Source organism: Eurypyga helias, unplaced genomic scaffold, assembly GCF_000690775.1.
Source record: "Eurypyga helias isolate BGI_N326 unplaced genomic scaffold, ASM69077v1 scaffold216, whole genome shotgun sequence".
NCBI lineage: Eukaryota > Metazoa > Chordata > Aves > Eurypygiformes > Eurypygidae > Eurypyga > Eurypyga helias.
The window spans coordinates 25,254-38,715 of NW_010258305.1; the positions used below are offsets into that span (position 1 = coordinate 25,254).

The 13,462-nt window shown below is 41.3% G+C and overlaps 1 protein-coding gene across 1 annotated transcript in view; it reads right to left on the reverse strand.

The window, feature by feature from the left end:
• The window catches only part of EHBP1 (EH domain binding protein 1), a gene marked incomplete at its 3' end in the record, with an annotated part of 75,531 nt that overhangs the window by 20,702 nt on the left and 41,367 nt on the right, over nt 1-13,462 (reverse strand). Inside the window, exons 9-11 of the mRNA XM_010154270.1 lie at nt 12,178-12,316; nt 11,921-12,027; nt 9,105-9,228 (exon numbers count right to left, since the gene is read on the reverse strand). Of these exons, the coding sequence (XP_010152572.1) occupies nt 9,105-9,228; nt 11,921-12,027; nt 12,178-12,316 (370 nt within the window). The remainder of the gene's footprint in view (nt 1-9,104; nt 9,229-11,920; nt 12,028-12,177; nt 12,317-13,462) is intronic.

A 13,462-nucleotide genomic window follows, 5' to 3' on the forward strand; every position in this document is an offset into this window, starting at 1 on the left:
ACTACTTTTGAATATTTACTACCACTAACCTGACGGAGGTGTGTACTGTAGAGCCACAGAGGTCTGTTTTAGGATGCCCCTTCCCTAAGAGAAAGCTGCCTGTACAGTTTCGCTGGATTTATTAGAAGGCAACCTACAGCAACTGCAAAAGAGCTGACGCTGGAGGTCTGCTCTCAGCCCACTCCTTACCACTGAGCACAAAAGCCCTCCGCCTGACAGTGTCCCCACGCGCTTCAGCTTGGAAGCCGTGGTTATGAATGAAAACGGGGAGTGTAAGATTACAACTCCCACTGCTCTAAACCAGACATTATTTCATTTATTTCCAGCAAGCTACCTCAGATTCTGCCCTGTCCGGATTTGGCCCTTTATGCACGCATTACCAGCCCAGGTTACAGCAGCGTTTCTGCGTCTTCCCTCAAGTAATTAAAAATGTATTTTTCTGAATGCATGCGCTTTGTTCCAACATTCTTCAATGCCACTTCTGTATTTCCTACTTCGCCTTGCTGGAAAGCTAACAGACGAAGGCATCTCCCAGGTTAAAAACTAAAAGCCCTTTCTGCGAGTACGGTTGTGAATGAGTGGCCTGAGAAAGCCTGGGCTGTGACGCAGTAACCCCAGGAAGCAGAGCATCTCACCTGCGCCTTTGTTTTTGTCTAGGGCAGGAAAAAAAATCCTGGCGGTACATACATATTTATCTATTTGCTTCCATTTTCAGTCTGATGAATGTATGCTTTATCTCTGGGCATAACAGCTTGTTCTGGTAGGAGTTCTTTTTGTCTTTCCATGCAGATTTTAATGCAACAGCATAGGTAGAAAATTCACTCTTGAATGAGTTCACAGGGAGAAATTATGCAAAGAGGTTACTAATCAGTCGATGACCTATCCTTTGAGGCAATACGGTAGACACAGGAATATCCAAAACAAGTCACCCTTATGCATCATAATCACAAGCAATAGGCACAGAGACTTATTCTCTTAACCTGACAGCGAGCGCATTCTTCCTCATTCAAATAGGTGAGAGAAAGAAAAAAAAAAAGGCATCTTGAAACACAAAGCAACCTAGACAGTTTACTGGCAACTTGACCCTGAGATGGTTCCAAAAACCAGTTTCACAGCCACGAGCATGGTTAACAATGGTGTCAGTCAGCCAGCCCTGAAGCTGTCCAAAGAACCAGCCAGATTCTTGGGCTGCCGCCCAAGAAAAAAAAACATATTCTAGACCTGGCTTCTGGATAATATAGCTGTAAGGCACAGGCACACCACAGCTGTTGACTACGCTGAAGATAAGGAGGGAGATAGGGGGAAGCTGCGCTCCTGACACTGTCGGCCCAAGCTCACAGCCACCTAATGGTCCAACGCCTTTTGTCTCCCCTCTTTCGTACGCGCGCTCCAATATAAAGAAACAGCCCATTCTATGCTTCAAACAGTATACAGCCAGGCAAGCAGAAATCTGTGTTATTTTTCATTATCTGACGTCAGACAACTTGCATGGTTTAATAAATACATACCCGAGGACTGTAACATGCCGTTGTATTTGTGCCGTGGACCGCTATTAAAATGACGTATCGCGTATGTCCATACACTGATGGGTGTAACACAGAAATGTTACCCCTTTAATACATTTTGCACATGCCCATATTATTTTATATCTCTAAAAGGAAAAGCACTTTTCTCGGGACGAAAGTTTTAGTGCCCTGACGCTGGAGAATGTTAAAGGACGGCACGAAATACTATGGGGTAAAAAGACTGAATACAAATTCATCCCAGGATGAGATTCAGTACGAGAAGGGAAAACTTCGTTCTGTTACAAGAGACTAAATCCACTATTTAAACCCTCTTTTTTGTGCCTGTACTATTTTAGCTCAATCTTTTTCCTTTTCTATTAATAAATTCAAATGTTTCCCTCTTACAAAACTCAGTCCTTTGTATCTTCAAAGCCATGTAAAACACTAACTAATTAATACATGTGACTTTCCTTTCACATGTGGCAACAAAGCGTATGCTGCCTTTTCGATTGGTAACAGTTAATTTGCAGTGACACAACATATGTGTTTACAGGGTTTCTAATGTTTCTTGATTGTTTCACTGTGTAATTAGTCCTACAGACAAGGAAAGCTTATGCACTCCAAAAGGAAAGGTGAAATAGTGGCTGGGAGATGGCAATCCTGCCCCATTCTGAGGACCTGTGGTGTTGAAATTGGGTTCGAGTCAGAAAAAAACCCACAACACCCCAAACCCAGAAGAAAAACACGTATAGAAGACTCTCAAGTCACAGTAATTGCCATTAAAAAAGCAGTGCTTGTCAAGATCCACCCCACAGGACCACCTGCACTACAGGGAATCACCGACGTGTATCAGATACTAGAGCGATGGTAAATCTCAGCAGACTTTAACTCTCCTTTTTCGGATCTTCTCAGTTAGAGGACCAGATGCTCCTGAGCAGGGTCTGCACGGACATACTGCAAGATCTCAGAGGCTTGATTCTCATCTTAGAGCAGCCCCACAAACCCAACGTAACGGCAGTGTTGTCATTAGAGTTGCACGAAAGCAGCAGGATGGAAAGCACAATCAAGGTGAACGATGGGTCAGTGGAGAATGGAAATGATTAATAAAACCCTTTGCTGTTTGAGATTCACCCTGAAAACAGCAAATATAAGATAGCTGTCAACATATAGAGCTTATCTGTCCGTGCAAGATTTTACGACACTTTGTTCAGCTAACGTGGCTAACGAAAGAAAACAAACTCGACAAAAATAAATCCATGAGGATAGTTTAAAACAATAGATTAAACCACCTGCATTATTTCCTGTGCAACTAACCTCTACAATTAGCATACAGTAGGAAAAATACCAAAACCGGTGATAGTATCGCTTATCTGGTTCTCTAGTGAATCGAATTTGCAGCCACCCTCGCCACACGCTGTACGTTAACTCTTCACACAGTGGGTATGTACAACTCTGAAATATAAAATTAGTTTCTTTTGAAGGACACTGAGCTCCCTCTGGTGAAGGCATAACAAGTTTATTAAGTAAGCACCACCTCTGGAAGTATAATCCCCTCTGGCTTCTTCCACAGAGTTTATTGGTTCAGTTTTCCTAACCATGAGCATCATTAGGGCAATGCAGTAATTAAGAGTTGTTAGAAAGTGAATTCTCAAACTGCAGATTAGAAAATTAAACTATTTCCTGATTACATATTAATGGAGCACAACAATAGCAGTTGCCATAAGCTTGGAAGGCAACCAAGGGATAAATCTGTGTACTTAATTACCATAAACAATGGCTGCATAGAAATGAAGTTTTATGCACATTCCCTTCTGTAATATGTCTGATATCAGTACACACTTGACAATTCTTGTTCAATTATCTCTATTATTTAATGCGCTGTGAACGGCTCTGTGTAAATAAAATTAACCACCCCAATTACTTTGAATTCATCTAGGGACAACGTAATAAAAAATGTGAAGAATTTTGTATGCCTATTAATCTAAAACATTACAGAAGCTTTCACCAGATTTTCTTGTCTATATTTATTTTGTCTACATTTATTTTAGTGCACTGCTAATTCAATTACATTTACCATCAGTGGTCAATCAGCAGCAGCAGAGTTTTTTTCTTTTTATTTCATTAATCCTTACACACTGCCACAAACACGCTCATCCGTTGGTAAGGTACAGGGTGTCACATGGAAAATAGGAACATCACATTTACGAATTTGGGAGCTCGCAGTTAATCAGATAAACAATTAAAACCACTTCACACCCTGTGGTCAGATAACAAAATATCTGACGGCTGCAATTTCTTTTTGTTTCAAATAGTTGTTTTTACAATTAGTGAAGAAACGGCGACCGAATAAGAGCTAAATTTAGATTACAGATTTGTAAATTAGGTTTCCTTGTTTTTTATTTTAATTGTATTGCCTGCTAATTCTGCATTTTGATTGGCACTTGGATATCAAGATGATGGACACCTCGAAACACAATGAGAAAAGAATATGTGATGGAGAAAGAGTCAGAAGTAGAGACAAAACTATTTTATCTATAACAGGTTAGGCACAACAAAGGAAGTACAACTCCTAAGAAAGCAAGATAAACCTACTTGTCATCATTTAATGTCAAACCATAATAACAGAGGAAGAGGGGAAATCAATGACATTATGTGATTTTGATATGCAATCATACAACCCATTCCTCTTACTTGAATCTCTCTGCCATGTTTTCTCTTAAACACTCGCACCTGCCCTATTTTCTGGGATGGGGTATTTCATATGGTCTATGCACAAACCCCCTTCTACACAGGGAACTCTTACGTATATCCATCCAGACAGCGTCAGCAAACCTGCCATCACCTCCTTCTACGGGGTTCAATGCACTGAAGCACCGACCCCCCTCACAAGTTTTGCAATGTACCAGTAAACTACATTTCCCTGGAACAAGGTGAGATTACATTTTCATTTTAAGTGTAAAGACCGAGGACTGAGGTTATGCCACCAGTGACATAAATTACTGGATATTAATGAAAGTGTGACTATTCAGATTCAAATGGAAATCAGCAAGCCGGGAATTTTAATAACTTTTATTTTTTCACACATCTTAGGGAAGTGTTTCTAGTCAAATCATGAGCAGCTGGCACCGGCAATGCAAAGCTTCAGCCAGTTCCAAACTCTTTGCCTGGCTGACGAACTTTGAAAATATCAGCTCCCCTCTGGCCAAGAGCCAGAAACTCGGCTTCCCCAGCCAAAAATGCTGTGTTGCAGGGCCAGAAAACGGCAACGCACATGCAGACGAGGCCCTGGGCTCTTTTCCTGCAGCCCCCTTTCCATCAGATGCACTTTTTTGAACGCAGGGGAGAAGATGCAAGGGCAGGAGTGGAAGGGATCCCTCCGCAACCCAGGTTGCGTCCTAGGGACTGGACTAGAGAGCATCATGTCAGGGACTCCTCTCCTCCTCATCCACGGCAGAAAGGGAGTGGGGCGCAGAAAACCTCCAAGATCCACTCCTTGCAGCTACCCACAGCCGCTCTTGCCCAAGTTAAGCTAGGGTATCGTTTTCAGTCTTTTATTGGCAACCGTTAAGTGCCAGAAACACTCACTAAGACGTAAGCTGAGTGTCTGGTGAAGTCAGAGAGTGCCATGAGCTGGAGTTTAACCCAGAACACGCCCTGTCTATGCTTACAGCTGCTTCCCTTTTGGTGAAAGCTATAAATTCTTCCATTCACCAAAGCCTGCGTTGTCCAGGAGGTGGTTGCTCTATCTTTCTGGTCTTAGCACTGGTCTGTAGTAAGGATATTCCCATCTGGTTTAATGCATCAGTGCATGGGAACAGGAGACACTATCTTGTCCTGTCAAATGGCCATAGCCAGAATAGATACTCAAGCTGCAGCCTGAAACAGTCCCTCCTGGATGAGCAACAAAACAGAGTGTCACACACAGAGGATGAAGAACTGCCAGGTGGCAGAGAGTCTCCCCACTGGAAGAAAAGCACCCCCAGTTTTGTGCTGAAGGAAGATGAGAAGGAAGAGAGAGAGCTTTTTTCCCATTAAAAGCTTTTTTCCCATTAAAAGTCAAAAAAACCAAAGGCTAAGGCCAAGCACAGTGGAGAAGGAAAAGATGGTCCTGTCCCCAGCAGACACAACAGGGATAAGCAGACCACACTCTACGTTATTTCTGAATTCAGTTTCAAGGCAACGACTGAGCCATGATGTGAGTCTCCCCGTTGTTTCGTTTATCTTGTATGGTTTTGGCACACGTGGAAACAAAGCTGGAAATCCCAGCACGAAACGTGTTCCTGTGCTGACGGTAACAATCATCCTGCAAACGTTCATTAGGACAGGTCAGTGTAAGCCCTTCCCCATACAGTTGTACAAACACAGCACCCTGCTTCAGATGTCGAGGTATAAGGCCAGCAGAGACTCTTACGTGCCTGAGGCTCTCCAGTATTACAACCCTGAGCAGTACAAAATGAAGAGATGTACTTAAAAAAGAATGTTAATTATAAAACCAATTCATTTGTGGTTCTTGTCCTTCATGTGTTTTCAGGATCTTTCAGCTACGCTTGCCCATATCACCTCCTGGTTCCTAAAGCCTGCATTTTCAGAAAAAACGAATGTCAAAAGATTTTCCAAGCACAGCTCTGAGAGTTGGCAGTATTTCATGTTTCTCATCTTTCTGCTATGTACGAACACCTAGGGGAGCATTTGCAAAAACCTGAGATCATCAACAGCCCTTTGGGGCTTTGCTAGCTATCAGTCTGTGGTTACTTTCTTCCTTCAAACTTGGCTTTACAGACCACTCGGTGACCTGTGGCAAGCTAGCAGGTCATGTGGTGTTGACTCATCTTAGAATCATAGAATCACAGACTGGTTTGGGTTGGAAGGGACCTTAAAGCCCATCCAGTTCCAACCCCCCTGCCATGGGCAGGGACACCTTCCACTAGACCAGGTTGCTCCAAGCCTCATCCAGCCTGGCCTGGAACACTTCCAGGGATGGGGCATCCACAGCTTCTCTGGGCAACCTGTCCCAGTGCCTCCCCACCCTCTCTGTGAAGAATTTCTTCCTGACATCTAATCTAAACCTCCCTGTTTTCAATTTATACCCATTACCCCGTGTCCTATCACTACAGGCTCTTGTAAAAAGTCCTCTCCCAGTACCCTTGTAGGCCCCCTTCAGATACTGGAAAGCTGCAATGAGGTCTCCTCGGAGCCTCCTCTTCTCCAGGCTGAACAAGCCCAATTCTTGCAAATCTTTTTTGTTTCCAGATTTCTCTCTCAAAGACTTGGGCGAAACAGCCCAGACCCTTACAGAAGAAGCTGGGACTAAGACGGAGGCACGAGCTTGCTTATTTGTCTGCATTTGGAATTTCCTGAAGAGAAGTAGGGAAGAAGAAGAAGTGCCATCCTAATACAGAGCCACTAAGGAGATGAGATGCAGCAGATCCTCTGAAGCAACTGCAGTATGTACCAGAGAGGGGAGAGAAGGAGCCTGCAGGAAAGTGAGGCAAATGAGGAGTCGGAAGAAGGGGACTGCACATGGGGCACAGAAACAGAGCTGACATAACAGCATTTCAAAGGCATAGCAAAAAGAGATGTGATATGGTAGTAGAAAAAAGCATCTGAACATTAAGGACTGTCAAACCTTCCTCCCCTCTCCCCCCAACTAAACCAAAACCAAACCCTCCTAAGACTACTTCTCCATATAAGCAATTGCAGTTGCTGCCACACAGATGTTGTCTGACAACAAATGGGATACTGACTGGCAGGGGAGGCGGTACATGAATGATGGTTACAGAACCATAGGTAGAGAAGTTTGAGAATCCCTGCTTTCAAGGCTGTAAGGATAACTATAGGTAAGAAACTCTACTTTTCACATTTTCTCCTAAATTGTGCTTTTAAACTAAGAACATAAATAGGATCTTTATCAAGGACTTGTCAAATCATTTGTTTTAAGTTAAATCCTGAATGCTCAGGAAATGATCAAGAATATAAAAGTAACTTTTTTATTATGGCTGCACAACTTGTCCCTTTATCCTCAATAGAAGAAGCGACAGGCATTTATTAGTATTCCTGTTAAAACCCCTACAGTTATGCTGTATCAGCCACTCTGGCTGTGTGCTAAACTCCCCATTTTATGCAGGATACTTAACATCATCTCAGCATGTGTACCACATGAAGAATATAGCAACTTTTGTCATACTTCCAAATACAAGAAATAAAAACCCATAAGAAATCTCTTTTAAAATGGAATAAGTTACCTTCATTAAATAATGACCTGGTCATTTGGGTTTTAAAAATCCTCAAATGCTATGCTGATACCTCCGTATGTATCTAGAGGTGGTATTAAGAATTCATGTAAGACTTGTGAAACATCGTACTGGCTCTTCTGTGCAGAACGTATGTTTTAAAAATATAAGTACACAAGAAAGGGCAGGATAATATACACATACTTTCTCTAGCTCAATGACTAAAGGTCACGTAATGCGTTTGAAAAAGTAACTCAGAAGACTGTAACAGGTAAAAGTCCTATTAAACAAGCATTCAGCCTTGATGGAAATAGTTTTCGAGTTACGTGTTTTTGTAAAACTGTTTTAAAAAGTCAAATCACCTGAGCACATGAGAAAGTGAATACACTTAAAAAAATACCCTAATATTTGGACACATGTGGCAAGCTCACGTCAAGAGTACTGAACTGTAACTACAGTATATTTACCTGTATGCCAAAATATAACACTGGATTCAAATCTACTTTAAAATCTGTTATTTCAATTAAAGACAGGCTTCAATTATGTAACATCAGATACACATATAAAATATAAAGACAGTTTACCTACAAAGTAATTTGAACCAACTAACTTTTTTCCCCAAGGGACAGGAAGAACACTTTCTGGACCTACGACATGATTTGGTTTTGAAATATCAAAGCACCATTTGTTTCCAACTGATGCAGTTAAACCTCTCCAGCTTTGATGACCACTGGCACTTAATATCAATCTAACAGTCATCAGGGAAGTCAAAACTATCATGCTTTTAACAAAAAATCGCTCATATACTTTAATCCTTTCAACTGCACCTACAACACCAAGTATTACCGACTTTTAAAACCCACTCTCCTGAAAATAAATAAATAAATAAAATAATTGTGGAGCATCAGAAACGAGATAGTATTCTCAAATTTCAGTGATCTAGTCAATGGAGCCTTCCCCCAAGTACTGTGCTCTGTTTCATGCAGTACATGGCTTTAGCTGGCCAAATCTTTTTTTTCCCCACTGAATCAGTAGAACAGTGAAGATCTTACTTTTTTTTCTTTTTCTTTTTTTTTTTTTTTTTAAGCAGTGGCATATCAATGAGGCACAGATGTGTATTCCAACTCTGCATGGATGAGCACACTGTTCAATAGTGCTGGCTCACACGGTATCAGGGCAAGTTATCACTTCCCATGAAGGCACTCTTATCACCAGGGCCCAGAGAGGTGGCTGCAAATCGCAGCCTTTTTATTTTCAAGGCAGTTTTGCTGAACATTCAGGCTTCAAAGATTCACACTTCCAAAACTCTATAAGAGTTTGTGAACGCTCAATTTGCCAAAACTGTTTACAGTGTAATTGGGCACCGTACCTGTGTCCATGAGATAGCGAAGGCGCTTCTCCACCAGCGCGGCACGGGTGTCAATTTGCTTTTGCTCATTCTCTAGTGCTGCCAATTCTCCTACAACATACTGACTGGTGTCTTTGAACCCTTTCTGTTAAAGAGAACAAACAAGAAGAAAAAACATCACTTGTAAGTTGCATTTTTCCTTTCCACAAACACTTAGTAAGGCACTTACCTAAACAACCAAATATCATGCTTGCTACCAAAAAGCTAACACTTATATTTCATAAACTTTACAATTTTGCCAAATGTCATTTTTTATTCAAACACTCTTTTTTTTTTTTTTCTCCTTCTTCAGGGAATATTTGATTTTGCAGTTTTTTACTAACCAGCTGGCTTTTTGAAATTCCTCTAATTTATTTCTAAGTACATAAAAGCTGCTATAACAAAGCATAGTGAAAGGAAAAGTAATCCAAATAAAGCACTATTTAACGTGCCATTTGTACTCCATTCAGGTCTTATTCTATTTTAAAAGGCTAACACTAAGGGCTAGAACTACTAACATGAGACTCCCCAATGACAATTAAAAAGTGGGCTCATGAGTTTAAAATCAAACCTGAAACAAGGTCCCTGGCTTGTTTAGCTCCTCTGGGTCAACTGCTCAGGCTCACCAGCCGGGGCTATCACGTCTCTCTGGGTTTTCCTGACTGCAGGCAATTGCCCCGCTACGCAGCTATCTGTAAAAATACCCTAATTACTCTAACTGATTCTTGTCCTGAGAAGTGATGACAAACGGGCACCGGGCAGACGCTGAGGTGCACAAGGTCTAACTTGAGCTGTCCTGCCTCTGTGCCAGGGAGGCAGCCCTGGGATGGCAAGTTGGTAAATCATACTGACCCTTACCAAACAAACTGCGGAAACACTAACGAGTCAAATTTGTCTCTTGTACCCTGGAACTTTTCAGCATTGCCCTGCAGATGACCACACAAATCTCCAAATATTTCCAAAGGGGTTTGGCTGTCTCACTAGGAGCCCAAGAACAGTCATGTAATATCTCCAAGTTATCCTCGTGTGGCTCAACAACTTTCACACACTGTTTGGCGGTACCAAGTTATTATGGGCTGAAATGTCATTCCTGAAGCACGTGTTTACATAAGCTGGAAATAAAATATTACTTCTTCAGAATAACCCTATCCACGTCTTCCTCCCTTCTCCTATACCTGTCCCAGAGCTTTGGAGAATGGTTTAAAGTTGGGGGGGCAGGGGAAAAAAAGCCCTGGCAAAATTATGCCATGTTTCACCTGCACTCTGTAAAGGATGCAACTAAAATCACTGTCCTTTGGAACAGCTGAACACTCCCCCTTTTTTTTTCCACCGAGGCTTGTTTCCCTACTGGAGGCTAACTTGTTGCTGCGCAAGGGTCTCAGATACTTTCACCACGTTTTCCGTTGTTTTACTGTAAATGTGCCTGAAACCATCAATTCAGATTCATATTCAGGCAACAGGTATAATAATCACACCAGCATATTATTTCAAATAAAGAAATATTTAAAGTGAAGGCTAACAGCGTGGCTGAGCTCCCAGGACCAATGATGAGCACAGAACTTTGAAATTTGGGGTATCTGAATCTAAGCACCTTATGACACCATTAAGTTGGTCCTTCTCTCCTACCAACAGTATCAGCTCTAATGGAAACCCCTTTTCTACCTGTCATATAGCCAGAAAAACAGCAACAACGAAACTCCCCAAGAGCAGTCCGAGAAGGGAGAAAAAACCCCAAACCCATCAGTCTGGGGAGTTGAGGTGATGTGCAATATACTGTTTTTGATCAACTACAATTAATTGAAAATAGTATGAAAACTTCCCTAATGTCAGCATGCATAATTGTTAACAACTGTTATTAGAAGATGAAAAGAAAAGCTGTGTCACGCTGAAATATCCCAAGAGTTCACGTGTATCATCTGCATATATAATGTGAACTTACTGTGCCAAACCTTTTCAGCTTTGCAAAAGTACAACTGGGCTAAAAATAACTCTGCCTCATAAAAAGTTCAGTGTTTTGGTGTAGATACGACAGTGGAACGAAATCACTACTCAGCTCGAGATTGCTCCAGCAAAAACGACGAGTGTGTTTAGATAAATTGTGGAGAGCAACAAACAACCACCATCAAAGGCTGCGTTGTGTTCTCAGACAAAAAAAAAAAAAATCAGGTTAAAACTTGTTCTTCCTACTTCTGTCCCGCAGCTGTCCATCAAAACCAGCTTTCTCCCTGCGGTCTATCAAATATTTCCCTCACAAATCAATTTTACACATGATCAGCCCATACCCCTACTGAGCTGAACCTCCCCGTTAATTAAGTGAAGAAATTACCATATATATTATATTAATGCAAACATCATTCAGCTAGTAATTCACGGCTGATCTGGATAATGGAAAGGTTGAACACCCATTAACCCAAGCCAACAAAATGGGTTGGCTGAGAAATTCTAGCAGGTCTCATGTGACTCTTCCCTCTAACTGCAGCTCTGCGGTATCTGCTATTGTAATAATTAAAATCCTCCCGGTAGATCAATACTGGAATCTCTTTATGGGAAGTGCCCTGATGGAAATGTCTCAAGGAAGCTGGGGCTGTGGAACTCTGAAAAATTCATTTTTTTTTATCTGACAATTATCACCACACTGCAGACTAATTCAACAGTGCACCCCTCTCACTCTGCTTTGAATGCACTGGAGATTGACATCTAAAAAAACCTAACATCTCATTTTAACAAATAAAGGCACTATTTCCACATACAGTTTGGAATTATCAGCAATCATGAAACCAGACAAAAAATTAATATACATTAAGCACTTCATCTTCTGATGGCTTCCTCTGAGTCTCAGTTATCGCAGCCTTCTCCTCATTTCCTCTCTTTGTATCTTCCTGTATTGATCTCTGCCTTTTCATCTCTTGAAAAAAGGGGAAAGACATGTAAAATTATTATAAAGCTTGATATTTATGTATTGAAATGTGGACTTACATTATCAGGTTTTCATATATTTATTGTTAAATATTATTAAATCATAAGATGGGAAAACAGGTTTTATATTTTCTCCTACCTGGTCTGCTCTCCACATATTGACTGAAAGACTGTAGCTGAGTTTTTCTGACAGTAGAGTCCTTGCTGAACACAACGGGATTTCTAAACCGTTCCGCTGCTTTTTGTAATCGCTCAGCACGATGTTCCTCTGTTCCATTCTGCTAGGAAAAAAACAGACACACAACACTTTCTTTTGTTTACAAACGGGAAGACACGAATTGGAAAGGTACGTTTCGGCCAGGGGACAGGAGTCAGCTTTTGCCAAGAGGCTTTCACAACTCAGGCTGCGGAGGAAAGTATCGGCTGCGGAAAAAAAGCAGAAGAGTGATTAACTTTTCCTTTATATATATATATATACGTTTTTTTAATGCGTGGTAGCAACAACTGGCTTTTTGCTCTGTGGGTACCCTCCTGCAGGATTCTCCACTTACTCAACAGCCGGACCTATTAACTGTGACTGGTATCAGCCAGCAATTCTGATCTTAAAACAAAACAACAAAAAAATCACTCCTCTGCAACTTTGATTTGCCAAGCGCTGCACATGCTGCTGCCAAGTAGCAACGTCTCTACCCCTGAACACGATCTGTATCGTTTTAAAAGCATGTTGCCTTTAGTCTGTCTCCCTGCCCGGTAAAGAAATCTGTCGTTTTCTGTAGTCCCACAGACTTGTATGACAAGAAGAACTAGTTTCTAATTTTATGCCCATTGAGATAAACCACTAATGCTGGATGAAGGCTAAAAGGTAGGATTATAATACTACCCCACTGAACTGCATTTCATCAGCTATAACTTTCCAAAGCCAGATTTGTAAGTAAGCCCTTTACAGCTAAGGAAACTACAATTATCTTTTCCAGGGCTTCCTATGTTAATACTGGTAACAAATTCAAATGGTTCTATCAACACGAAATATCCCAGAAGACTGAACCACCGCAGTGTGTGGAAGCTGCAGATACCGAGGTGCTGTGTACCAAACAAATATTTCATTTTATACCTAATCTTTTATTATTTTTATTAAGTGTTTTGAAAGTAAATAGGGAAAGGCTAAGATGCATGACTAATAGCTAAGCCTGCTGAATGCTGAAACTGGTTATCAAAAGCTACCAAGACTTTGCCCTTCCTCTGCATTGAGACAATCGGTAATGAGGGAGTTCTCCAATGGCCTATTCTCTAGCCTCAAGGAGGCCGGGGATACACAATCCCCAAGGGAAGGTAACAGTTTATCCTTTTCCACAAACACAGAATGCCTCATTTAGAAACGTGTAAACTGCATTTTATTAAAAAACAAATCCACCTCAATGCCGAGA